Source organism: Rhamphochromis sp. 'chilingali' (genome assembly GCF_963969265.1).
Source record: "Rhamphochromis sp. 'chilingali' genome assembly, chromosome: 1".
In the NCBI taxonomy this organism is placed as follows: Eukaryota; Metazoa; Chordata; class Actinopteri; order Cichliformes; family Cichlidae; genus Rhamphochromis; species Rhamphochromis sp. 'chilingali'.
In genome coordinates, this window is record NC_137929.1 from 26,654,430 (window position 1) to 26,682,345 (window position 27,916).

At 43.2% G+C, this 27,916-nt stretch overlaps 1 protein-coding gene and 1 long non-coding RNA gene across 2 annotated transcripts in view; one reads left to right on the top strand and one right to left on the bottom strand.

Annotated features, from left to right (window-relative positions):
* pcxb (pyruvate carboxylase b) overlaps nt 1-12,558 on the top strand; it is a 332,441-nt gene extending 319,883 nt beyond the window's left edge. The window contains exons 25-27 of the mRNA XM_080905198.1: nt 9,802-9,942; nt 10,424-10,525; nt 11,006-12,558. Coding sequence (XP_080761324.1) covers nt 9,802-9,942; nt 10,424-10,525; nt 11,006-11,155 — 393 coding nt within the window. The 3' untranslated portion in view covers nt 11,156-12,558. The remainder of the gene's footprint in view (nt 1-9,801; nt 9,943-10,423; nt 10,526-11,005) is intronic.
* A 14,001-nt stretch (nt 12,559-26,559) lies between these two features.
* On the bottom strand, nt 26,560-27,678 carry LOC308393555. Its single transcript, XR_013971000.1, has 3 exons — nt 27,618-27,678; nt 27,330-27,416; nt 26,560-26,628 (listed from the first exon to the last, which is right to left on the bottom strand). It is a non-coding gene; the product is annotated as an uncharacterized lncRNA (long non-coding RNA).
* Between the last annotated feature and the right edge of the window lie 238 nt (nt 27,679-27,916).

Consider the following 27,916-nt stretch of genomic DNA (forward strand, 5'->3'; position numbering starts at 1 on the left):
TGATTTCCACGTGATCCCGCACCTCGGCAACTCCAATGCCGGGGATCAAGCTCTGTAAGAATTTCACTCCTCCTCCCCAGATGCGAAACTCTCCCGGCACTCCAGTGTCCACGGTAATGCCGAAAGAATTGGGGGAGGCGGTGTCCACTTCACGTCTCTGCCGGCTGCTTGGGTGATGTGCAACACTTTGCATGAAGAAAACGTGATCTGATAATTCCACCAGGGCGCACAGACCTCCCCAACCTTCAGGGAGTGACAGATAAGCCTTGTTGCCACATAGGAAGTACCAGTCAGCCAAAACTCTGGTTCCTCTGCTGCTGGGTGCCGTCCGTGCACATCCTGTCTGGTACTGAGTCTTTGTTTGTAGTGGCATTCGGTAGCTGTAGTCGGAGCGACAGTTTAGGCCCATCAGCGTCGTGTTACTGGCACAGGTGGCGTTGATTGAACAGGTCATACACTTCCTCTCGTTCCTTGGTGGGCAGAAAGTGTATATGGACTTACATAGGTGAGTAGGCAGCTCCCCCACTGCCCGCGATCCATTGTTCATCACACATACTGGCAGTTGTGATGCGTTCAGTTTGTTCAGTAGAATTACATCAGGCAGTGGGTCTGAGACTTGGGGCCAGGTCAGTAGGTAGGTATTGAGATATCAGTGGTCTGTGTTTTGAGAGAGGTTTTACTCTTACTTCATCTGCATTTTTTATAAGGCCTACATCAGCAGGGCCTGTAGACCAGAGAGTTTTAGGCAGCTGAGCTAGTGCTGCCTGATGTCATTCAGTTAATTGTGCATGTGTTTCAGCGGCATCGGCTAGGTGTACAGCGGGCCTGACTGCGACCAGCCAACCCAGTGTGTGTCGGAAACAACCCGTCCGGCGGCCTTGAAGCCAGCCTTCATGAGTGTCTTCCGTTTTTTCATAAGTGTCTGCTTCAACCCTGGCTAACACATTTCCTAAATCCTTCCAGTCTGAATGATAGTCATGCGCTACAGACACGTGTGGCTTAGGCATGCGGTTCAAAGCCTTCACGGCTGCTGATTGGATTACAGAACACACTGCATTTCCCGACTTTGTGACATACAGGTGTTGTAAAGTCAAACTCTGTTGTCCTAGCTTCCACACTTGCTGATCGTAAAGTGGGTCTGGGCCTGGAGTTTGTTTAAATCTCAACGTGTTGTGATAGTCAGTGGGTTTCTGGAAATATGATGTGGGGGGTGTATATTTGCGGGCCACATTGTGTAGCTTTGTGAGCTCGGGCAACTCAAGAGTCCAGTAATAATGTGGGACACCGTAGCCTTGAGAGAGACGCACGTTGCTGCTGTGTGCCGTGTTAATGCTATCTGGCTCTGGAGTGTTATCATTTAGCATGCATTCAGCAATCATGCCATTCTCTTCCGGTATCACGCCTATCTTGAGTTTTGTCAGAGCGTCTCTTCCTAGAAGGTTTACTGGGCATGACGGGTCATATATGCATTTAATGAAGCACCTGCGGCCACTTTCTGTATGTATTAGTTCTAAGGGGGCAGTTAGTTGTTGTACAGTGGTGAGGCCTGTGGCTGACTTCACAACTAATGTGTCTTTTGAGTACTGTAAGTTTTTAGGCGGCTGCCTTAGAACCGTTTTACATGCTCCGGTGTCACACAACATTTGGATTGGTTGCCCGTTCACATGAATTAGCAGCGTTGGTTTGTATTCTGACCCTAATAGCAATTGTTCTATGTTAAAAACTTCCCCTCCCTCATCAATGTTCATGTCTTGTGTGTTTTCTAGTCACATGTCATTGTTCTCCATAGATTCGCCACTGTTTTGCCTGTCATTGTTCCTCCTACTATTATGTGTCTGTGGCTTACTTCTGCACTCTCGTTCAAAGTGACCTCGTTTTCCACAGTTGAAACAGGCATTGTCTCTTTCATATCTGCTGTCTCTGTTTCTGTGTCTGCGGCCTTGCTGTCGATTACCTTGCTTCCCTTTCTGTCTCTGATAGCCTCCCGAAAATGCAAGGAAACCTGTCTCTGAATCTATGGTGAAGACGTCAGCCTTATTTTTCTGTTTGTGCACTTTTGTGGCGTGTTCAGCATGTAACAGGGCATCTGGCAGGTTGCCAGTGTTCATTGTGACCCAATGTTTCTCTACATGTGCTCTGATTGGTGGGAGCAGGCCATTTAGAAACGCATTTTTTAATTGCTGCTGGAATGGCGTTGCATCGCCATCGGCATAATCTAAACCTGAATGCTGCCTAAAAACTGGGCGCAGGCAGTCTAAAAAGTCTGATGCAGTTTCATTTTCTTTCTGTTTTACCTCTCCTATTTTATTGTAGTTTGGCTTGGGGGCCAGCTGTAGTTTCACACGTTCATAGAAATTATGTAGTTGGCCTTCTAATTCAGGGTCACCTGCACGCAGGGGTTGTGGTCCGTTGCCGACCACTAAAGAATCTAAAGGATTATTAATTGCCCCCCCAGTGAAAGAGCCTTTCACTGAGCCAAACTTCAAACCTAAAAGATCTTGAAGTACCTGGTACATTTCATGACCGTTTAAATACCATTGAGTCCTAATTGCTTCAACTGCTCTCTTCCATATGTCAAAACCGTCATGCAGGGGCGGGACATCTTTAAGAACATTTTTGCAATCCTCATGTGACCATGGTCTAAACACAAGAATTGTGGGGTGTGTGTCTTGATGCCCCATAGGTCCAATCGGCTGACCATATCTGGGGTTAGGTGAACTTATTAATGGAAATACTCCTGGGGGGCTTGGGGGGTCAGGCCATATTTCCCTGCCTACATGATCTTCCCCTATATCTGCTTCAGGTGCATGTGTTAATGACATTTTAGCTAAATCTGCCTGCACTGAACCGTAAGGGTTATTCACAACTGCATCTTTGTCTGTTTGCTTGGGGGTTGATGCAGAGGCAGTAACATAGGGGGGAGGGGCTGCAGCCGTTGCTTCAGGCATCTCACAGCTTTGCTTTTGTTTTTTATTCTGTCTCTTTTCTCTATTCTCAGCACGTCTCTGTTGCTCTTTTTTCCATGCATCTAGGAAAGTTAATTCATTTGTGCGTTTTCCTTTCTTTCTAAGATTTGTGGTTGCACTTATTTCCTTTAATAAGCTATCTTTGAGCTGTGTTAAAGCTGCGGGGCTGCACGTACCCTCCCACCCAGGACATGACGTCTTTTTAGGATTACGCCATCTCCTTGCGCTGATTTTTCCTGCACCTGGATATTTATTTTCTATCCATTGTTCGTCATTAATGAACTTTTGTGTATACTGCCCATTATTGGCAAGAGGTTTAGAGGTTTTATTCCCCATTTTTCAATTTTTATTATTTAGTGTATCTTACTTATGTATTTATTTAGTTATTTATTTTTATTTATTTATTTATACACTGGTAATACAGCTGCTATCCACCTTCGCTGGTATGAGGAATGAGAGTGGTTGTTCACACGCCCTTCTACTTTCGGACTATTTCCAAAAGCGGTGTGAACTTTACGAGGCGGAACTCGACCGTTCTCCCAAGCCACCAGCACTTCAGCGAACAGCAGTGAAAGAAAAACACAGTAGGAGCGGCTCAGTCTCTTATTGGACCGTGAAAAGTCAGCTTGCTCCGTTAGTTACAACAATACACACATACATTCACATTCACACTTATTCGCGCGATCGGAACCCTTATAATAAGGGGAGCTGCCAGTCTTTCTGTAGACGAGCTACTTATTCCCTTGACCCAGCTGGGGGGGAGCTACTCAGAGCTCCAAACCTAACCCACAAGAGTGGGGAGCTTCCAGTCGACGAGCTCCAAGCTACCAGCCGACGAGCTACTTTAAACCCACAGAAGTGGGGAGCTTCCAGTCGCGACGAGCTACTTTCGCTATTTTAAATTCCCTGAATTTAAAATACGATTTTACGCAAGATTGTGTCAGTGTGTCTGTATCTACCTGGTCAGTGTCGCCGGGTCTGGTCCACCTCGATCGGGCCCCACCACCGTGGGTCGCTTTCTAAGAACGTTGGCCAAGACTCGAATTTAACGCCCTTGGTCTTTGACCACACACCTAGTGTGTGGGCTGTCGACAGACGAGCAACGTGGACTGGTCACGGAGATGGGACACGATGGAGGCGCTCCGGCTCCGAAGGACCAAGAAATGTTGGGGGAAAACTCTGTAAAAAACCCAGGAGAAATAAAGACACAATGAGACAAAGTTACTTTCTTTATCAAACGTGTACACGGGTGAGCTGCTAAGGACAACTCACACCATGCACAGTGGCTTGGTAATTTTTATAGGAAAGACAGTGAGAACAGGATAAGAAAATACAAAACAAATAAAATAAACAACTCCATATGTGGCGCTAGTCTCGTCAGCAGAGAGCTGGGAGAAGGCTGTGAGAGATAAAACAATCTAAAACAATATGTCCCAAAACAGTATGTCTTTGCTGAGAAAGTCTAAAAAGATAATTCTAAACTAATCTAACCATAGACAAAAGGGCATGCTTGCACATTTAAAAGAAGGTAAAGAAACATAGAAACATTTTTCCTGTAACAGACAGTTATCAATTGGTGTTTGTAGCTTTGGCCGTACTGACTAGTTTGTAGAATTACAGTAAGTTTTGTGAAAGCAGAGAAAAGCCCAGAAAAACAGGAAATGGTTAGTTTCTAGCTGGAGCTTTGTAGGTGCTTCTGACAAATCCGAGGTGATAGCTGTCAATACACGTGACTTTTGCAGTGCAGATGCATTATTAACTGTGTTCTTGTAACTGACAGTGTTTATGAGCTTTTGGCAGATAGTCTGTAAAAGACACAAAGTCTTGATCAAAAATGATTTAGCCAGCACATCTTTTAGAGCTCAGCGCTGGACCCAAAGCCTGCAGCAGCTGATGTTGTGGGAATCGGATATAAAGGCTTTCACTGTAATCATATATTGTTCCGCACTTCCCATCAAGGTTGTTGGAAATCTAGCGAATAGGCCAAGAAAGGAAAGCGAGCCTCAAACATTTGTTCTGAATATTGTAGAGAACTATGATCGGATTTGTATTTATTTTTATGAATCCTGCTGAGTCCTGCTGCGCTGGCCATTTACACATGTCCCTCTTATAAGAGAAGTTACCACTTTGGAGAAAAACAAACATCTGATGCCTTTTTTAATGTGCACACATACATAAATATACACCTACTCACGGGTTACTGGTCAGTCCATAGCAGTCATGCACCCACACATGCATACAGCACTAAAAAGAGGCGGAGGGCGACATCGCCTTACGTGTATCTGGCATGTGCTGATGATTCAGTGTGCTATTAATCATGTTTGACAGAAATATAAACACAGATTTTCACAAACACGGAGTCATTTATTTACCGACCATCACCGCTAATGTGCGCAGACACCGACACATAATCTCATTACTGTCACGGGCGACACAAGTCATTAATAAAGTCGCATCAAAGACATCGTGTTAAGCAGAAAGGGAAACTTGTTTAACGCAGGGATATGATAAACAAAAATGGCTAAGCAGGTGAGTCTGACAGGAGGCTGGTGCGTAAAGGCGAGAAGAGCACTAATGTGTCGCTGGGTTAGAAGAGATTCATGATGTGTGTATGTGAGACACAAAAAAACAGTATAGTGGTAAGAAACCAAAGCAGGAAGCAGCTGAGTGTTTGGTCTAAAAGTATTTTATTGGCTTTGAAACCATCAATGTAGTTTATCTGATGTTGTTAAGTGCAGAAGAATTTGTTATACATACTAATTCTAAGAAGGTCCTAAGTCTGAGGTGTGCAGTTGTTTTAGTAGGTATACTGACTTTAAATAACTTCTCTTGCTTATCTGTGGGGCTCAGAACCTGAAGACTGTAGGTGGTTAACTGTGAAACAATAGAAGAGGTGTAATGTAGAGAAGCTTATGCAACAAAGGTGGCGGCTGCAGACAGCACACAGAAGTGTTGGATTTTATAGTTGCTTATACATTCACATCTCTAACAAAATAATCAAAAGATTCCTAAATGGTTAGAAACTCTTCTTATATGCAGTTAGTGTTTTATATAGGAACGCCTGAGAGGAGATGTAGTGTAGAAGACACACAGATGGAAAAAGGTAGGCAGCTGTGTTTTTTGCAAAGTGCTGTCAAGGGCCTAACAAAACAGCATCAGCTGCAGAGAAGTTTAGTGTAAAGGAATGTGAAGAAGAGAGAGAGAAGGCAAAAGCTTGCAAAGAAAGAGTCGGAGCACCCAGAGAAAGAGAATAAAATTAAGATCAATACATATCTGCAGCATCGTGTATTTTTGTCTTTGCGCTGAGGTTTAGTTTGGAATATCAATGGATACTCAGCAGCTCAGATGGCAGTGTGGGGTACGAAGGGAAGCATAAACAAACGAAATAGGTAACAAAATAACAATACAAAATAGAAAGCCGTGACACACGGGAGGACTGACAAAGAGCGAGATTGAAAGCCAGAGAGAAAAAGTTGGACAAATAGAAAGACGGGGAAAAATGAGTTTCCACCCAGTGAGATGAGAGATTTGAGAAGGGCTGTGAGATAAATGAAGAAGTAGAGCGGCTGGTGTCGAGGGGAAGACCGGCAAGCCAGAAAGCACGACTGACCAGAATTGATATGAGAAGGTGGTCGACCTGCTTGTGCTTCAGAGATGATGCGCGTCTGTCTTAAGACACACTCACAGGTAGCAAACAACAGAGTTAACAGCTGTGCAAAAGACAGGAAGCATTTTTCGCCTCCTCTGGCCCGCTGTCATGTCTCTGTCATTCCCCCTGCCTGCCTCTTTATTTCTCTAATTGTCATTCTGTCTATACCACGTCTCCTCTATTTGATGTCTGAATTGACATGTCTGGTAAAAGTAAAAACCGATTCAGTTTCTAGCCTCAGAGGACATGTGCAGAATGAATATGGCTGTATGTATATGTATATACAGCAGATGGAAACCCACATTTAAATAAATAAATTATATTTTTCTGCATCACTCCCAAAACATGACTTTGGGGCCAAAATGGAAACTTTTGGTGAACAGAATTAATTCTACCACACACACAGACGACACAGTGGTGTGATCTCAGTCAGTAGCAGCGCAGCATTTCCTCCTCCTGCTCTTATAGCACTAGAAGCAGATTGACAACCACCCAGGAGCCTGCTGGAGAAAAGGGGCCAGAGTACAATAATAGGTTTTTGTTTTAAAAAGAAAAACAAAAAAACCTCACAGCTAATCATTTGAGTCGCTCATGTTTTCTGAGGTCATTTGAGAGGTTGTCAGTTAACCTTATGACTCTGATTTTCAGTGAAAGAAAAATGACTCCTTAAATGATTCGAAAACACACAGGCGTGTGTGACATGTTTTTAATGTGCAGACAGATTTGACCGAGTTGAAATACGAGCTATTCAAGTCACAAAAGAGCACAGAAGCGTGGCTCTATATGCAAGTTGACTCAGCGGGGGATGGTGTCGCATGAGAAAAGTTTATCTGCAGGAGAAAAAATATTGGACGAGTATGCAGAACACCAGAGTGCATTATATAACTGCCACCTGGCGCCTGGGATTTGAGTTTTCTTTGACATAAATAGGCACAAACTGGTGTATGAATATTCAAAAGACTGGAGAAAATGAACTTGAATCAAACGGCTTACAGACTGTAGGCCAAACACGGACTCTCCTCATAGTTGTCAGCTGTGTTTTATTTGCAGGTCAGTGGGCAAAGAACAGGAGTCATCAAATTGGGGTTCCCTGGGTCAGATTTGGAGCTAGATTATAGAAATGCACCGCTTCCCTTGATTGAATCAACAGTTGCTTTCTATTAAGTACTCTGTGGTTCTGTCACATTTGACAGACAGAGGCAAAATTGCAGCACTGCTTACAGACCACAGACTTTAAGAGGTGTAAAAAAGAAATACTTACAGGACTTAAATTATTTACAGCCGTTCTTTTTCAAGGTCAGATGAGCCCTGCTCCATTTTTATTCTATGATAGAGAAGGCAGGTAGAAGATTCAGAGTTGATCTCAAGTGTTGCACTTGCACATGGTAGGTGTTCACTGGAACTCTCAATGTAAGGTGCAGAAAGATGTTGATGCAGGTAAAGGGTAGTCATCATCAAGCAAAAAACAAACAAAATAAAAGTATCACAGAGGAAAAAAGGAGCCAAATCAGCTATGTAGTGCATTCTTAGAAAATTAGGAATGCACTGGCCAGCTCAGATTGAGCCAAATGCTGCACAACCGATTGGACAACGTTTCACAGTGCCGAGTTTTTGGGGCGAAGAAATGTGATATTCTTCAACGGTCATGTCAGTCACCTGATCACAAACCAGCAGAGGATGCTCTTTAGTGCATGAAGACAAAACTGAGCAGTAACTCGATGCAGGTGCAGTGAAGGCCTGGCCGAGCATCTCAAGGGGAGAAAAACACCATGTGGTGATGTCCACAAGTTCTTGGCTGCAAAGGATTTTTTGAAAACCAGGGCAGTGCAGCGGTGTGGCGGTTAGCACTGTCACCTCACAGTGAGAACGTCCTGGGTTTGAATGCAGCCGGTGTGCCTGTTTTGTTATGTCTGCATGGGTTCTCTCTGGGTGTTCTGGTTTCCTCCCACAGTCCAGGGACTGGGTTAATTGTCGAGTGCAAGCGGAAGAAAATGGATGGATAGACGGCATTTAAAATGATCCTTTGTGTATTTTCACAATAGTGTTTATGTCTGAAATGTCTAAAATGACTAAGCTTTCAAAGCTTCCAGTTCTGACCAACACGTACAGCATGAAAGAGCCTGCATTTGTCCCGCAGTTAGGAAACTCACATTATTACAAAAGCAAAGTGAATTAAAAACACTGTAATTATATGTGCATACAGTACATTAGTCCTCCTCACAAACCATTGCATCATTGCTTAGTTGTGTTTTCTTCTTTATAGACGTAATTATTGATGTTTCCTATTGTTATAGCTAACAAGTTTAAAAAAATATTGCAGAGACTTTGAACTAAATGGGAACGTTTTTATGCTTACGGCCTATTTGTGTGGTTTAAAGTGCTTGCACACTTGGTTCAGTTAATTTGAAGGGACACTGCCTGCAGTGTGAACTAAAAACACAGATTGAATCTATCAAAAAATTTACATTTGATGATTCTCTGATAGCAGAAAGCGATTTTAGCAGCAATTTAAACTCCAAACTGCCGTTCAAAGAAGTGTCACACAAAGCGTGTTTTAGGCTGTGATTAAGAAATTTGCATAAGCCTGTTTTTTTTTGTTTTTTTTTTTAACCCCACTACACTATTATGTTAAGAGCAGTATTAACCCACAGCCCCTAGTCTAAATGGTTGGCACTTAGTGGTTTGAGCTCAGCGCTTCCCAAACACATACACCACATTAGCAACAGAGCTAACATGTAAGGTGCTTCCTGTAAACGGGGGCAATTCTTTGTTCGCCGTCTTACGCAAACACACTTCAGCACACGCAGGTTAAGTAAAAAGCACCGAGGTAAAATAGATACAGGAAATTAACTGGATGTGGTGACATTAAAAACCGCTTTAAAAAAAAAAACGCTCTTATTGAGTGTCAAATAAAAATTCTCACAGACATAGGATGTCTTATTGCTTTCAGCCCACCCTAAAAGCAATAAGAACTCAGGAAGAGGAGGAAATATTGTCTGCCTAAGTTAACTTTTTCTCCTCCAACAGGCTCTGCAGTCTTTTATTGCTGCAGCTGGACTTGTGAACTGAGTATCCATGTGTTAATTTCAGTCTTCTAATGCAATATAATCGCCGTCGCTTCCTCCTGCACACCGTCCCCTCTTTAATTTTTCTTGCCTTCTTCTCATCTTCTCTGTTGTGTTTCAGGTGGAGCTGGAGAGAGGGAAGATCCTCCACATCAAGGCCTTGGCACTGGGTGACCTGAACAAGGCCGGGCAGAGAGAGGTCTTTTTTGAGCTCAACGGACAGCTGAGATCTGTGCTTGTTAAAGACACAGTCGCCATGAAGGTACGCAGGAAATGTTTGGGGAGAGACGTGAGATACAGCTGGGAAAGTGGACGGGTTGATGACGTTGCAGAGAAATTGATACTTTTAATCAAAGGACAAACTTGCGAGTTGGTAAATGATGAATAACCGTTAGACTGGATAGTTTGAGTGAAAGATGGATATCCTTGAATTATAATTGTATAAAGCATGCAAGGGAAGATTCTTGAAAATTGTTTGGCACGTTGAAGTCGGATTTGAAAAGAAAAACAGATTTCGTGACAGACAGTCTATCCCTAGTGATTTTTATTCATAGAAACAGATGGTTGTGAAGTGTAGAAGGGGACTCAGCAGGGAGGAACATTTCAATGGGCAGTTATGACTATATGGATAGATCACTGCCTGGATGAGTGGATAAATGGCGACAGGCGTGTGTGGGGGTACTTGGAAGAGTGACTGACCAGACAGATGGATGCGTTATTTTTTGTCTTGTCTCTTCACCCAGGAAATGAAGTTCCATCCCAAAGCTCAGAAGTCCATCCGGGGTCAGGTGGGAGCACCGATGCCTGGAAAGGTCCTAGAGGTCAAAGTAAAAGTTGGATCCAAGGTCAGTCGATTTAGGGTTTTTACAGTTTTTCCCTCATCATGTGATCTCTCATTTCAATTAAAGTACTTCTGGTTTTTGTAATTGCTCTCAATGTTCTAACATTTGGATACTTGATCTGATCCCGTTGAGTCAATACAAGTCCTTTTTTCAAAGATTGTCTCTTTGGCCTCAGCAGCGAAATTCTTTTCTGTAAATAAATAGCAAGACAGTGGGAATAAATAACAAACAGGACAAATGTGTTCAAAGCGAGAGAAGGGCACATTGGAGAACAAAGTGCTTGGAAGTAGTGCACGCTGAACCTGAGACATCGTCAGAAGAGTCTTGTGCGCACTAAAGAGAAAAACCTCAGACATTGCTGTAGTAGAATCTAAATTTCAGAGTTTCATGAGACATAAACATCCAAATTTAAACCAGCTAGTTTTGTTCATCGATCTGTACATTTGACATTTTTTTATTGAGCTGTGCTTGCACTTCTTACAGGTGGAGAAAGGTCAACCGTTGTGTGTCCTCTCTGCCATGAAGATGGAGACTGTGGTCAACTCCCCAATGGCTGGGACCATTAAGGCTATTCATGTCACACCCGATGCTTCCCTGGAGGGAGATGACCTGATACTGGAAATTGAAGAATAGAGCGGAGGGGGGGAGTGGCAGTAGGCAGGCGTTCAGACGATATGATCCCGGAAATGGTGGCAGCTGGAGAAACGGGGAGAGAAATGAGGAGGAAGAGGAAGACGGGCGTTTGTGGCCCTAGATATGTACATATTCCTTTGGGTGCACTGGGGGATGCACAGTGAGGCCGTATTCATATCCAGATACCTGATGGGAGCAAAAATGTACGACAGTCCAAAACGGTGTATTGATTAGAAGAAATTTACTGAGTCCCCTGTTAAAGTAATTCCATAGTTGTGGTATTTAACTCAAATAATGGCATCTTTGCGCACATCCGTCAACTTGTGGAAAATAGCATTAAATATTTTAGAGTAAGATCATATATTTGAAGTGTGATACATTCCACTGCTGAAGTCTTAATCTAGTCTTAATGTGAGCTAAACATATCTAACGCTAACAGGGTTTTAACTACTTGCATTGCTGTTGCCTCACACATTCAACGTGAGTAGATTGAACTTTTTGTCTCTGACTGCTCGGTGATTTCATACTTTGCTGGTTTCAAAAGAGAAGAATAGACTTGTGGATGTATTACACAGTCGCTGTTGTTCGTATGGGAACAATCTTCATTGTTTTTCTTTGTTCACGGTGCATTCTGGGAATGTGTAATCACTGTAGCATTTAGGCACAACCCCCCCTCCCCAACATTTCCTTAGAAATGACAGCACAGTACACTGAGGGGCTGAAGAATGAAATCACATTTGGTCCATCTGGTTTTTAGACCATATTTTTGTATGGGGTTTTATTGCAAGAAGAGAAGCACAATAAAGATGGCTTGTTGACAAGGGCGCACCAGAAACATCTCATGTCGAAGGCCAGTGAAAGTAAGTGGTTTCCTTTTTTAAAAGATCTCTGCAGGTGTTTTCTTACTCATGTCTGATTTTAACCCCCACCCACCCTCAAAATGTGGATATATGCAAATCGGATTAGCGTTGGTTTGAACATGGCTCTTAATTCAAAGCGTATCTGTATGAATATTTAGAGGTATGTCGACACAGACGTGGCGTTTGAGGTCTTTTTAGAGTGTCTGGTTTGTGTGATGTTGGAAAAGTTGTCAGAGAAGCAGTTTGACGGTCTCTTCAGAACCAGAGATTATGGCGGATGGTCTGTCTGCATGGGGATTTTCAATGCTAGGTGTAAATGGGATTACATGGTGCTGTAATGGAGCCATGTGATGTTATTTTCTGAGGCTCTGCTGATTAATTTATGGATTAATTCTCTGTCAAATGATGTTAAATTAGCCGGACTAATAAGGGACTCTGGAGACTCCCAGCAGCAGCAGCACTCTGCTTTATACATCTATGTGGGTGTGTTTGTACCAATGAGTCAATGTGCACGCGTATGAGAGCAAATTCAGCCCCTCCCCCATAACATCTGTGCTCCTTCACAGAATACACTGATTGGGGGACAAAATTAAAATATCACTTTGTACTGCACTGGATTATTTCCAGCAGTTTTGCTCCATTACCTCTGAGAATGAATCCGCTTTCGAACCGTGCATCAATACTGAGCAGCGACGCCGTAGTTAATTGGGACTCTGTCTCCTCGCTCTCCCAGGCCACTGCAGTGCCTCGCTGTATCTCCTGGTTTATCATGTTTGACTCTTTTCAAAGAGACAAACTTGTATTGGTGGGATTTTTTTTATGAATAAGTGTTTCTGACAAGCTGTTGCGCAGTAATGTTAAAGTTCCTGCCTCCTCTTCTGGTTAGCGATCCTCGCTTACCTGCTTTCTCTGCCTCATCTACCCAACCACCTTTTCATTTATCCCTCCATCCCCCTGTCGCTTCCCTCTGTGTATATTTGCACATGTTAGATGATAACAGCAGTTCATGCAATAAAGTTTCAATGCTTCTCTTTGTCTTAGCCAGCAATCATTCTAACAGACATGCTTATGACAATGTACTACTGCTCAGTGTCTTGGGGAAAGAAGAATAAATTGGAGAAAAAGTACACACAGATGGAAAATGTTATTTGTTTCAGACAAGGGGATATAATGTCAGCCTATTCTGGAGCTCATGCTATCTACAGCTGAGCTGTCAGAATATGAAAATAGGGTCTGTGACATTTCCATTTTCCTTGTATCACGTCTTTTTTTTTATGAAACAAAGCTGTTTATTTAGCAGAAATACTGCCTGCTGATTTCTTTCTCCATTACACCAAATGTTCACATTTATCAAGGGTTCGTTTGTCTTCTAAATCTACATTTCTTTCTAGTTTACTGTTGTAGTTTACATTTACCTGTTCTCAGTATGTTTGGGTCCTTTGAGAGACTGAGCTGGATTGCAAAAGAAGGAAAATGGATTGCATCTCAAAAATAAAAATAAAGTGATATATGTTCTCTGTACTTACAAATAAAGTTAGCTCTAACTAAATCTGAATCGTGTTGGTGTGCCTTGTATATTCTACACGATACATGTTATTATACCACAACACTGAAACTATTGACAGGTGCGTAACATCAGTGATCTTGTTACGATGTGATGTCCTTCCGGCAAATCCTGGGTCCTTGATTCATTTCTTTGACACGTCAGAAACGCCATGTTGCAGACCAAGCACCCACCCTGACAGCAGCAGCAGCAGGGAGATGGTCTCCACACACAGTTTAAGGAACACAGCAAAGTCTCCAAACTCCTGAGTCGAGCATCCACAGGTTGCCCTCTAACAAGATTGAGTCCTGTGGGTCATCAAGGGTCTCCGTGGATCAAAAGCTCTGCTGCTACCTGCTAGACACCTGCAGACGTCCCACGTCCCTGCCTGGGTCAGAGCAGTTTTCTCAGTGCACCTTCCCATTATTAGGCGATTATTTTGTGGCTAATTTTAGTAAAACCATAAGCACCGAAAGAAAAGCACAAAAGGCTCGAGTGGAGGGCAGCTTTGGTCTTTAAGAACTAATAATCTCAGAGTCCTTCGGTCAAAGTTTCCCTACAAACGTCGTGCTGATCTTCTCAGCTGGAGCAAAATGTGTATTTTATCTGAAAGCTGGAGTCGTGCAATTCATATGAAGCTGTCAAATCACAGCCCTTTCAGAACAATGTGTCCCACCAGTAATTAGATTTCACCAAGTGGGGAAAAAAACTTGGCATATACTGAAATCCTGCTGATCAATGCAAGAAAATTATACTCTCCGGTTTTCTCACCTTTGTTGCTGGAATGTGACAGGATCTGTTGGTGTGCTGGAGGCAGGCTGTTTGGGTTATTTTACATAAGTAGGTTCATGTTGTTTTCTCAGCCCACCCCTGCCTCTTATTAGCATTCAATCCGGGTGTGGTTGCGTTGAAGGATTTTTTTTTTTTTTTCTTGATACTTTTCCAAATAACTTGATTCGTGTGTGGCAGGTTATGCATCTCCTCTGACACCCTGCTGTCTTTAAAGGGGTTCAATAGATCTGATTATCTACTTATTAACCGCACCGAATCACTCAAGTTTGTAGTTCAACTGGCATTATTGATCATGCTTCACTTACTCTGTGCATGCTTGCTGGGTGGATGCTGGCAGCTGACGCTGGTTGACATTCTCAAACTCCTCCATGGATCTAGTGACTCGGAGCGTCGCTAAGCCATGCGCGGTTGGCTTGCATCCACTCGGTAAAGTAGGTTAACTGAAGGTGGTGAGGGAGGAAATGGTGCCAGGATGGAAGAATAGCTTGGTGCTTAATTGTCGTCAGATTAAATCGCAGAGGTAATTTTGTGATAAGATGGATGTTGTGACCCACTTTTCAGCTGATTTGAGTGACGGCCTTGATTAATAATAACTTAATCAAATTTGCATATGTGGAAAAACAGAGATGGATGATAACAGTCGGCTATGACCTTGATTGGTTTCCTGATGTCGCGTGAAACAAACATGGTAAACGGTTTGAGACGGTCCTACAGCAGCTGCCTAAAATTAACCAATGTCAGCTGAAGGGAAGTTCAGTGTGGGTAAAGTCTTTACCTGAAGGACTCCAACTCAACACTAACCTTTCTAAATGTTACTGTATTACCCAGATTGGGGGGGGGGGGGCTCTCATTTTCAAACTTCCAGCACATTTATGAATCGCTTCCTGTAGCTTTCATGTGCTCAGGATGCCAGCTATTGATGACTGGTAAGTATAAAACATTTAAACGCATTTACAACAACAACAAGTTTATTCTTAATTAGGTCTCTGCTGACTTTCTTGCGGTCAGAGCAATCATTTGTATGTCAGCTGAATATTTATGGGGTGCTGATGATCACATTTATGAAAGGCCTAGTAATCTGCAATAACAATGGGTTCCCGTGGCAACAGAAATGTAATGCACGTTGTGTTACTGTGAATATTTCATTTTTCACGTGCGGAGCAAAACTTCAATTTGCTCTTAAAAATGAGGCTAAACAGACTAAAGCTCTTACTCCCTGTTAGGGCCACACCAAAGGCATGAGCTGTTGCCTTGTATATAATCAACTACTCGCTAGCTAAATAAAGCACTGGAGTTTAGGCAGATGGTATGTATCAAAGTAACATTCACATCGATGGCAGGACTCGAAGCTTCCCAGCAGAACATTGTCCAAAGCATCAAACTGCCTCTGCCAGTTTGTTTTTCCCTGTAGTGCATCCTGCTGTCAGGTGTTCCACAGATAGGCGATGCACATGCACCTGGCCATCCATGTGATTTATCAGATCACGTCACCACCTGGTTCTCCATTGTTGGTGCTTTCAGTGGTGAACAGGGGTCAGCATGGGCACCCTGTGGCTTTGCACACACATACAGAATAAAACTTTGATGCTGTGTATTCTGACACCTTTCCATTAGAACCAGCATTAACCATTTTGACAATTTGAGCTATAATTGGATCCCCATTATCCTGTCGTTCGTTTGCCTCTGTTGCTTCCCATTTTGATAGATACTGACCATTGCAGACTGGGAACATCCCACAGGAGCTGCAGTTTTGGAGATGTTCTGTCTTTCCATCACAGTTTAGTCCTTGTCAAATTCGCTCAAATCCTTACAGTTGTCTATTTTTCCTGCTTCTAACATTGAGGATGTTTTGTCTAATCAGTGTATATGTAGAAAGACTTTTACTAACAAGCTTCCCAGAGATTTTCCCCATAATAATAGAAGGGGATGATTTTTGCTACCACTCTAACTCATTTTTCTAAAAAGTTTTAACACATTTCATTCAGACAAAGTTGGCGAGATTTCTTTTTAAAAGAAAAAAATCCTTTACTTATACCTCGGATTCATCTCCAGCAGTCGCTTTCATAAATTTAACATTATTCATGACCACCTACAGGATGGAAAAAAGTGCACGTCCTAATCCCCCATCTTTAATGTGCATTTCAGCAGGATGTCTCAAAATGGTCAAATCATATCTAACTCACCTAGCACAGTAAAAGTAATTTTTAAAAACGCAGTTGGACATCGTGCGTTTAACTTCAGCACCGTTTGCTGTTGAAATGAACATTGTTTCCAAAAATGTATTTTTAGTAATTGTACATTTTCATCTTCCCATTCTACCAAAATGTTCCCTAGAGAGCTAGAGACCACGATCTCTACCTCACAGGTGTCCTGTAGACCTTTTGTATGGAAAGACTTTCAAATATCAGAAGGGGACTGATGATGCCCGTGTCTCCGTAAACCGTGTTGAACCAGCATGCACAAAAGCAGGACCCCCACCCGAGTGGAATGTGGCCATCATTAAGACGCCTGCGCTTTCCAAACCTCTTTAAAAGGATCCATCTGAGGGCGGTCTGGTGATTAGGGTAAATGGGCTAGCTCTTACAGTACGCAGCACTTCTCTGCTCCAGCTTTCTATACTACAAACCTCACTCCTCCGTTCATACAGTGAACACATCAGGAGCAACTCAGGCTTCAGTATCTTGCCCAAGGATACCGTACAGCAACAAGGGATTGAACCACCAACCTTTCAAAAAGTGGACAGACACCCCAAGGCTGTGACGTATTATTCATGTTACATGCCCGGCAGCTGGAAATGCAGGATTGAAAGGTTTCCCAGGATAAATGTGAGCAATAAACAGTTGTGTGGATACTCGGTCACCCTTGCTTCTGAGGGAACTACTACAGTGCTGTGCTAAAGTCTTGAGCCCCTCATTTCTTTATTTTGCTTCGAGGGAGACACTTTCTTGCTTTTTCTTTGTTTTTTTTAAGTGGTCTTGAGCAACAGTTCTCAGAGTTTTTCAAAGATGGTCTTTGGACATTGCCTGCTTTTTCACTTGGGGGTTTTTATGTTAAAACACTTGACCTATTCAAGCACCTAACTAAAGGGATGAACCAACATTGTGTTTACACATAACGGCAAAGACTGATTTGAAATGAGCTCTTTGGTACTTTGTTACTAGCAGGCTGTTGGAAAAACACATCATTTGTTCCCAATTGTTTATCTGAATGCATAAAACATTAGATAACAGTTTGATGGGCTTAAAATAGTATTTCTGACCCAACAAGATGTTTCCAAAGAGCCACCAGACCCAAAATATGCCAGCCGACTGACTAATGCTTTCATCTTTGCTTAATGTAAGCAGACAAAAGCAGCTGCAGCAACATGTCACTACTGAGAAGCCAAAGCATGTTGTTCCTGTGCTGCTTAATAACTAAACTTACCACAATGAGTTTCTGCTGGTTTCACAAAAGGCCGATACATTAGCAGGACTGAACCTTCAGAGAGCTTTTCTTGTTAAAGCCTGTGTTGTTTACACCAACTTGAGGGCTTATTCTTCTTTTACTCGAGCACTGCTGCCTTCTATAGCACTTCACCTTGCCTTTAATTATCTCGCTTGGCCACTCATAAATGGCAGGAATGGCGCTACTATATTAAGCATTTCTCTAAAGTGCGAGTGAAATACCCTCAACTCTGAATTTTTAAGTGGAACACTCAATCGAACCCATAAAGCAATAATGGTTCGTCTCGTCACATCACAGCTAAATCTGCTGTAAGACGTTCAGATTTTACTGAAATACAGGAAAAGGTAGGTTTTGCCCACAGTGGGCAGCTTTTCCTTCTGTAGGTCAAAGCCCTGCTTTGATGAGGTCTGAGCATCACAAGGAAGGCAGATGATTTCATTTCGTTTGGTCTTGAGGTCGCACGTGAAATTTCTCATTTGGATCCCCAGCTGAAACTACGACCGAGCGCTAGAGTTCAAGTCCCTTTGATGTATCCCTTTTGTGTCTTTTCACCGTCCAAACAGCCAGCTAATGCTTACAGGGTAGAGCTGTGAAGTCTTGGCAACTCTGCGTGTCAAACACCTTCTGAAGAATATCTCTAGTTTTGGCAGACGGTGTGGCAGCAGCTGTCCGTGGAGCCAGCTTTCTAACCCGTGCGTGAGTCTTTTACATGGGCCACGGGGGTCCGCTGCTCTGTTGAGGTGCAACTTTCCCTTCTAATCCCTTTGCTGCTGTTCGATAATCCCTTCACTGCTTTCTTTGCTGTAATCCCTCTGCTTGAATAAAAAGAGAATAGACAAGGAGGATGGGGTACACAGTGTCTCAGACAGATGGGATTGATGGCTCTGTCACTCACTGAGCCTCCTGTCAATCAGCACAGCTGGGATTTGATCCATCCAGCCACTGATGCTGCCCAGTTGCTGCCGTTTCTGAGCGCTCCAAGAGCCAGCTCAGATAACAAAGTGAATGATTTTAATCAGTGAAAATAAGCCCGAGATATGAAATGCATGCTAAAAAGCTCACGTATATACAGCTGATGAAAGCTCGGTCGGTGAAACAGCAGCAGTCGATACACCATCATACGTGGGCTACTTTCAAATGAGGGATTTCATCAAGCGCTCCCCCGGCAGGTGTGGTCCACTGCCATCTCCATTTCGTTTCCATTACTCCCTCTTCAAAGATTGCTTGTGGGGACAATTTTACACCTGTCTGAGAACCGTCAGCCAGGGTGCACGCGGGGCAGTATAAACATCCCACCCTACATGTTCCCAGAGAAATGTCCCAGTCGGCGTGATGGTGACATCCAATTTGCCCACAAACGATGGGATCATCGTTTGCAAGGTGCAAGCCACTGAACACTTGGGATGCAGACTGGGTTCCAGTCTGCATCCCAAACTATCTTCCCAGAAGTCTCCTGCTCCAGCTTCAGTTGCTTCATTAGACATTAACAACACAGCAGTGCATCACAAAGCCACGGGCGACCCTCACGAGTGACGACTTAACAATGCACACATCAATTAAGCAGGCGGATCGATGCGGCGTGCTGACCACACTGACAAGTTCAATTTCTGGTGAACGCCATCAAATGATGGCCAGTAGCCGGCCACGACAGGGATCGCTTCCGATCACCTCCTGAGTCACTCTGTGTCAAGCACTTGTGATGCGACAGCTTAGTGACACCCTGCGCTGATGGTGCGGGTAAAGATGTGTGTCAGTGTGTGACAGAGAGTGGGAAATGGAGTGTTTATGCAGCATGTGTGTATGTGATGAGACATCTCATTAAGTGCTAACACCGCTCCACAGAACCCGCTTAGCCTCAGGTGTCACAGAGAGCACACAGACACACACAACTGCTCCTCGCTGCAACACATCACTGTTTTTAAAGTGTGTGTTCCAGTGTGAGTCGGTGCATGTGCAAAAGTGTGTGAAAGTGTGACCTCTCTTCGCCACTGTGGCTTTAAAACGCTCCGGCTTGAATCAAAGCACTGCAGCAAACACAAGAGAGGAGCTGAAGAGCAGAAACAGAGGCGCGCGCGCACACACACACACACACACGCAGCCAGACGGGGAGGATTCAATGCGACAGAGCCAGAGAGCAGGCAGAGAAAGGGAGGAGAGCGGCTCAGACTGCGACACGGAGCCGAGACGGGATTTAAGGAATGAAAAAAAAAGCAACGAGAGCGAAGCAGATCAAACGAGGAGAGCCAAATCGCTCCTCATTTCTTTTTATTCACGTGCGTCAGAGACACTGTGCCGATCATTAGATGTCTTTTTGCGCCGCTACATCATCCTCCACCTTGGTGTCAGAAATATTACTGTTACCGTGGCAACTGGTGTGTTCAGGGCGTAAGACTGCCACGCTGTAAAAGAACAAACAGTCCAAGCGGGCTCTTTATCACTCCCATCTTCTCTTGAGCACATACACGTCCGTGCACCTTCTGTCCGGCGTGTTACCGAGGAGAACAGGAGCAGATCACGGCAAGCTCGCGCACTCTAACATAGACCAAACACAGACAGCTCGTCTGTTGTTCGAGCGAGCGATGCACGGTAGCTTTGACTTAGAGCTGGTGTGAGGAGGCTCGGCGTGTGAGGAGGCTCAGCTGAGCTGGCAGCCTGAGAGCTCCACCTGTGGCAAATGTCGCTTCCTACAAGATCAGACTCCAGGCCAGAGGCTCCACCTGAAAACACTGCTCCACTGTTGTCACCAAGCTGGCAGCTTTTCCTCACAGAGAGGGTGTTGTGTGAAGGCAGGGCTGATTTATAGTCAGCCTTTCGATGCACTAAATCATAGATTTGAGTGACTGCTCGGCCTTGTTTTGTGCAAGCTGTGTCATCGCAGTACATCTTACTTTGTAATTTCATGTTAATTAACTGCTGTCTAGCAAGGTCATTCTGTATAAAGTAGGGATTTCCCAGCAGTTAAATATCAGACAAAGACTCATAAAAAATATTAATATTGTCCATACAGATATTGCGAGTGTTATTAAGAGCTATTTGAAACTGTTAATCATGACCGATAATTATGTGATGCTTTGCAGGATGTGTAATATTACACACACACACACACACACACACACACACACAGTGTCAGAGTTTGCTTGTGCAGGTCTCATCTGTTTACTTTTCACTTTGCATGTTTACAACTTCCAATCACAGAGAGAAGGAGAGGCCGCCATCTGTCTGGGCTTCCTCTGCAGCTACTGGATTCATAACATGTTTGGACCAGCAGTTAACCAGCAATGCATGTTAATAAAATATGAATAGTTAGTTTAACCAACTAGTATTTGTGGTACTGATTAGTGGCAGGGGCAGTGGTGTTTAAATGTCCTGTGGACACATTCCCAGGAAAAATCCTAGTTAGTTTTCTTTTTTCCCCCCAAGAGTATTAACTGAGAAGAACACCATGACCGGACTGAAATCCATAAAAGTCTTTAAATAAATATTGCACACTGTTAAACAGCAAGCAGTACTAATTATTGAGCATCCACTCGTGCTCATGTAGCCAGAGTGGCTCCTGTCAAGCTGTTGAACCATAAAGGCCTGATGGAGTGCTCTCATCTCTGCAGAGGACTTTTTAAACTCAGAGTAAGAGTTGGATCCTTAATCACCTTACTTGCTTTATTTGGCAGGACAGTATGGAGAAACTTCTTTCATTTCATAATGACGTGCAGGAGGTGATATGCACAGCTGTGTCTAAACTACGTTTGCAGATGGATCCTCCCACAGTTTGGAGTGCTAGGGCAACAGTCTCTTTAGTAAATGAGAGGATTCAGTTTTTGATTTTGACCAATCAGGAGCGTTTCTGAGAGCGCCTGAGTGTTGCGGGATACAGGGTGTATGTTTGTGGAGGAAAATGTCCGTTTAAAGTTACAGCTACATCACTACACGGTGTACAAAAAGTAAAGAGGACTGAATGCTTCCCAGCAGACGAAGTCATTCTGTACCGTCAATAGTAAGTGTCGAGTTGAACAGCAGCATTTTTCATCAGTAATGTGCCAGCCTTTGTTTTAGGGTGTCCAGAACAGAGCAGTGTACATGCTGTTGATGGTTTTCCCATTTTCATAATTAAATTCAATACCGTTTTTCTGCTTAATTGAATTTTATATTGCGCCAAATCACAACAGCAGTTGCCTCAAGGTGCTTTATATTGTAAGCACACACTTGGTGACAGTGAGAAGGAAAAACTCCCTTTTGACAGGAAGGAACCTTCAGCAGAACCAGACTCAGAAGTGGAGGAAGGCAGGACAATAAACACAAACACTGAAGAAATGTGAGTGAAGAAGAAACAGCCCCAGCAGCCCGGGGCGAATGCAGCGCAACCAAAAGGAGGATTCGTGGATTTCCCAATAAGCTAAGTGTCTCTCACACAGGGCTGGATTTCATACACATGTTCATGTGTTCTTATCGTGCTGTCAGTAAGAGCTCAATCTTGGATAAGCAGGAGGTGACAGCAGGTTTAACCTGATGGGAATGAGGGGAGGAATAAGGACAGTGTGTTAGTACAAATGGGCATTAAAGTGTTAAATTGGAGCTATTTCTCTTTTATTTAGAAACTAAATGACAGTTTGATTCTTTATTATTCTCAAATATTATTAGAATCGGCTGTAATAAGAAAGTGAAAGCCTATACATATACCAGGGGAACTATTAAACACACACACGCCTGAGCACTCAACCTCTTAACTGCTTCCAGTTCACTTTAGGTGGTACAGCTGTCTTGTTCCCCGGCATGGGGCACGTGTAATTCCTTAGTCATCGCTCTTAGAGAGCAATAAAATACCTCCTAGTCAGGTATTCAACTACAAATGTACCTCACAATCAGACTTTTTGTGTACTCCTCTGCGTGTACTTACATTTAACAATCAGCAGCTCCAGTACCATAGAAAGTAAAGCAGACTAAAGGCAGGCTGTGCTGTGAGTGCTGCTCTATTTTGGAGGGGGGTGTCTCAAGCTATCACTGTGCTATTCATCCACAGCTGGGTGGAAGAAGTAACTGCTCCCTGAGAGCTGTCAGAAGTCATCCAGGGAAATCAGCAGCTTAAGTAGAAGCAGGTGAAGCATAAGTGGATACGAATAAATAAATAAAATAGAAATCACTGTAAATTACAACACTTCATCGCAAAATGACTCCAAGAAGGCGTCATCACAGACAGATGATGTGCAGCTCTTCAGTGAAGGAGCCCTCCACGAAGACAGACGTGCCGACGGAAAAAGTGAGATTAGTTTGGTTATTATGGCTAAATTATGGCTGCCACATCTAAACGGAGCACGGACCTCGTTTGAATGACTCGAGTCGATTCTGGTAAGTACGGCAAGCGTGATCTAAAATTCACGTCCTGCTGGCCTTTCACATTTACTCGTTACTTACTCTTAAATTAAACTCGGAGTAATTTTTAGATTCCCGTCTGTAATTTAATTAATTGGGTTCACAGCCGGTCTTACAGTTTCATGGCATTTTCACCTAAATGAACAAGCTGAATCCACACACACACACACACACAAAAAAATGCACACAACTTTCAGATTATTATGCGCTCAAGCTGCCAGACTGGCCAAGCGTGTGCAACACTTGATAACCCGTGTTACTGCAGCATGATTTAACTACGCCAAAGAGCTTCTTATGAAGCTTTGAAGGGTCAAGATCTAGATTTGAATCCTGTTTTACTCTCAGCAGTGTGCTGCGAAATGCACTGTACCGACTGTTGATGTAGTGCAGCGATAATAAAGGTGACGAATAACATCACAGATCGCACACAGACATATGCACCGGCCTTATCTGCCTCATCCCTACGCACACTCACACAAACACACACTATGGCACAGAAGTCCCTGTACCCAAATCCTCCACCATCTCCTCATTGAACGACTGGCGACCTGTAGCCCTGACCCCCATCGTAAGCAAATGCTTCGAGAAGCTGGTCAGGGACTTCATCTGCTCTGCACTACCCGACTCACTGGACCCTCTACAGTTTGCATACCGCCACAACAGGTCCACTGATGATGCCATAGCCCTGACACTACACACTGCCCTGTCACACCTGGAGAAGAGAGACACGTATGTGAGGATGCTGTTTGTAGATTACAGCTCAGCATTCAATACCATCGTTCCCTCGAAGCTGGACAGGAAACTGCAGGATCTAGGACTGAGCAGCTCCCTCTGCAGCTGGATCCTTAGCTTCCTGTCTGACAGACGCCAGGTGGTCAGACTGGGCAGCATCACCTCATCCCCCATCACACTGAACACTGGTGCTCCACAGGGGTGTGTACTGAGCCCTCTCCTGTACTCACTCTACACCTACGACTGCACAGCCACTAACAGCTCCAACATCATTGTGAAGTTTGCGGACGACACTACAGTGGTGGGTCTTATCACCAACGGTGATGAGACGGCTTACAGGGAGGAGGTCAGCGCCCTGACCCACTGGTGTCAAGACAACCATCTCACCCTCAACGTCGCAAAGACAAAGGAGTTGATAGTGGACTTCCGGAGGTGCAGAGAAGTACACACCCCCATCACCATCAACGGCGCTGCTGTGGAGAGAGTGAGCAGCTTCCGGTTCCTTGGAGTACATCTGGCTGAGGATCTTACGTGGTCAGTACACACAAACAAAACAGTGAAGAAGGCGCAGCAGCGCCTCTTCTTTCTCAGGAGACTGAAAAGATTCGGCATGAACCCCCGCATCCTCAGGACCTTCTATCACTGTGCCATTGAGAGCATCCTCACTGGATGCATCACCACCTGGTATGGCAACAGCACCGCCTACAACTGCAAAGCTCTCCAGCGAGTAGTGCGGTGCTCTGAACGGATAATTGGAGGTGAGCTTCCCTCCCTCCAAGACATCTACAGGAAGCGCTGCCTGAGGAAAGCGGGGAGGATCATCAAGGACTCCAGTCACCCCAGCCATAAACTGTTCAGACTGCTTCCATCAGGAAGGAGGTTCTGCAGCATCCGGTCCCGTACCAGCAGACTGAGAGACAGCTTCTTCCACCAGGCCATCAGACTGCTGAACACTTCATAGACACCTCAGCTTCACTACTGGAACTTCAACATTATGCACTCCACACTGTATATAAATGCCACTTGTTTTGCACATATTCAACTCTGTATATTTTATATATTTTATTATTATTATTATTATTATTTTATTTTATTTTTTTACTATTTAATTTGTAAAAATGTGTATACACACACACACACACACACACACACACACACACACACGTAGGAAAATATTTAGTATACACATCCAGAAATGCATACACTATTATATATTGTACATATATTTATTAGTTTCAGGTTGGCCATTCTTGTATTTTGCTCGTTTGTGTTGTTGTGTTTGCACATCTCTGTTGCTTGTGGGGCTCGCACATAAGAATTTCACTCGCATGTGCTGTGCCAGTGTGCCTGCACATGTGATGTGACAATAAAAAGTGATTTGATTTGATTTGATTTGAGAAGTTAATTTTCTCTCTGATCTCCTGGTGTCACTAGTGTTGAATACTTGTATAAATTAGGATAATACTGAGGCGATGCTCAGAAAGAAATGAGTGAGTTTAAGGTTTTTTGTTACGATAATTGAGGGGCTTTGATGTCTGACGGGAAAAAGTTTCTACTAAAAAACTGGAACACGAAATTAGAAAGTAGAAGTGTCTAATTTTCTCCAACGCTGGTTCTTATTAGCAACTACGACATAGTAATGCCCACGGTGGAGACACAGGAACAGACACTGCAGCAGATGTGCGTTTGTGCGCGTTCACATTCATTAATGACATTTCTTCTCAGTCTGTAGCCTTAACATTAATTGGTTATTTTATTGTTTGTTCGTTTTTTAAAATGGAGCATATACAACCTTTGTTCAGACTCTTTTAAAAAAAAAAAAAAAAGAAGTGTGCCATAAGAACAGAGCAAATATCTGAGTCTTGGCTCAGATGCTTGTAGAAGTTGTTCCACGAGCAGCACACTGCCTCAGCTGGTTCTCCTTCCGCCTTAAATTCAGACTTTGTGCAGAGCCGTCCTGTGTAATTCAAAGACTTAAGAGAGCACACTGGCCGGGATGGAGTTAGGTTAGTAATGTAGCGAGGGGCTAAACCAGAGGCGGAGCCAGACATTTGAAACACCCGGGGCTTAGCCCAAAAGGATAGTATGCATGTGGGATTTTTTTTTCCCTTGGGGGGGGGGGGGGGGGGGGGGGGGGTAGAAATGACTGAAAGATTAATTGGCTCTGTTTTGAGTTTTGTTCAAAAAAGAATGACTTCATATAGGGAAAAATATATATCACATGTGCAGAACACCTTAAACTAGTTTTTTAATTAAGCAGCAAGGCAGAACAAAATCAGGGCTGTATCAAGACACGAGGACTAAACCCCAATTCAACCAGACCCAGAACTGATCCAGAATTAAAACAGGACTACAACAGTTCAAAGTCAGGACTACTTAGGACTTAACCAAGACAGAACCAGAATCAGAACTAGATGATAGTAGCACTAAAAATCATCATAGACCTGCACTACATTTATTTTTTAATTTTACCAAAGTACAATATTTAGATTGAGAAAGGTTTATATAATTATTTAGCCTTGTTGTGAAAACAAGCCTGCATAACTTAATAAATATAGAATTTGAAAAATAACAAACCTAAAAAGAAACACTAGGTATGAGATACATGTGTACCTATGATACGGTGATACTTTTGGTAAACAACCATTTGACTAACATGTGTGTCTCACCTGCTCTTGTTCATCTCTGTTCTGTCCTCATTCTCCATCTCCCTCTCTGTTCCTCTCTCCCTCTTTGTGCTGACAATCATCAAATATACAGATATTTACAAACTCTTCAGATAAAAACACAAACACTTTTTAATTGTAACATCAAATAAGACTAAATGTTTATTTTTTTAGATTGATAAATATAAAAAACATATTTGTTAACTTTAAGAGTAAAGAGAGAAATCGTCTGTATTTCTTAATTGCAAATGGCACCAAATTGTATTCAAACTGAGCCACACTTATGGAGCTCCACAGTTCTTTTCCTGGTGTTTTGGTTCACATCTCTTGATTTTCCCATGTCAAAGAAACAGGCTCTGTGTTTTGCCTTATATGCATCCACAGCTGTGGCACCAGTTTACTCACATGGACTCTACTAACCTATCAGAAGCTTCTTCAGCTCAGAATGGAATCGTCTGGAGTTTTCTTATTAATTAACAATAAACTTAGTGTACATGTACTCCTAAATTTAATGAAAGTGATAAAAAATAGAAGCTCTGTCTCTCTTTATTCTGACATTTAACTAATTCAAAAGATATTTCAACATTTATCTAAAACAAAAGTTTACTCTAAATTGATGTTGTGCAGTAAAAATGTTTTATGTTTTCTCCCTAAAGTGTATGTAAATATCTGGTTACAAATGTGAATATCCTGCTGTGTACTGAAATTCCTCTTGTTTTGCATAGAAATATACTGAACAACATACAAAGCATAATATATAAAATAACATTTACCTGAGTTTTTCTTTGAAAGAACCCTCTAATGTCCATTCTTATATTTCAGTACATAACTGAAACCGATTTAGTCGGGGAGGGTAAGAACTGAAAATATGAAATAAACACATGTAAGCTAAGACTCTCTAAAAACAATAGCATTTGTTCGGCTTTTCATTTCGCCATTTGTTGATTCACTTGAAGAGCAAGTAACGTAATATTGGTCAAGTGATCAGTTTGATATCAATCTTTCGTGATGCACCGTCATATTTACATTATTTGTACGGTACGAATGATTTGCTTTGGTACCTGGTCAAACTTAAGCTCTCCTTAGTATGGCTGGCTCCGTCTCTCCAACAGCGCACTGACGGGTAGCAGCTGCCCCGCCCCCTCGCTCAGTCGCTTAGTGCCTGAGCTCGGATCATACCAATATCAGGGGGGGATTCACGCACAGTCGTAAATTCCCACAGTGTGCACTATGTGCTTCGAATATTGTGTGTACTTTTTGTTTTATACAGTTGTCAGCCAGGCATCTAACTATGAAAAAATTGCACTCCAAAATACCCCGGGCTTCTGACAAAACAACCCGGGCTTAAGCCCAGTAAGCC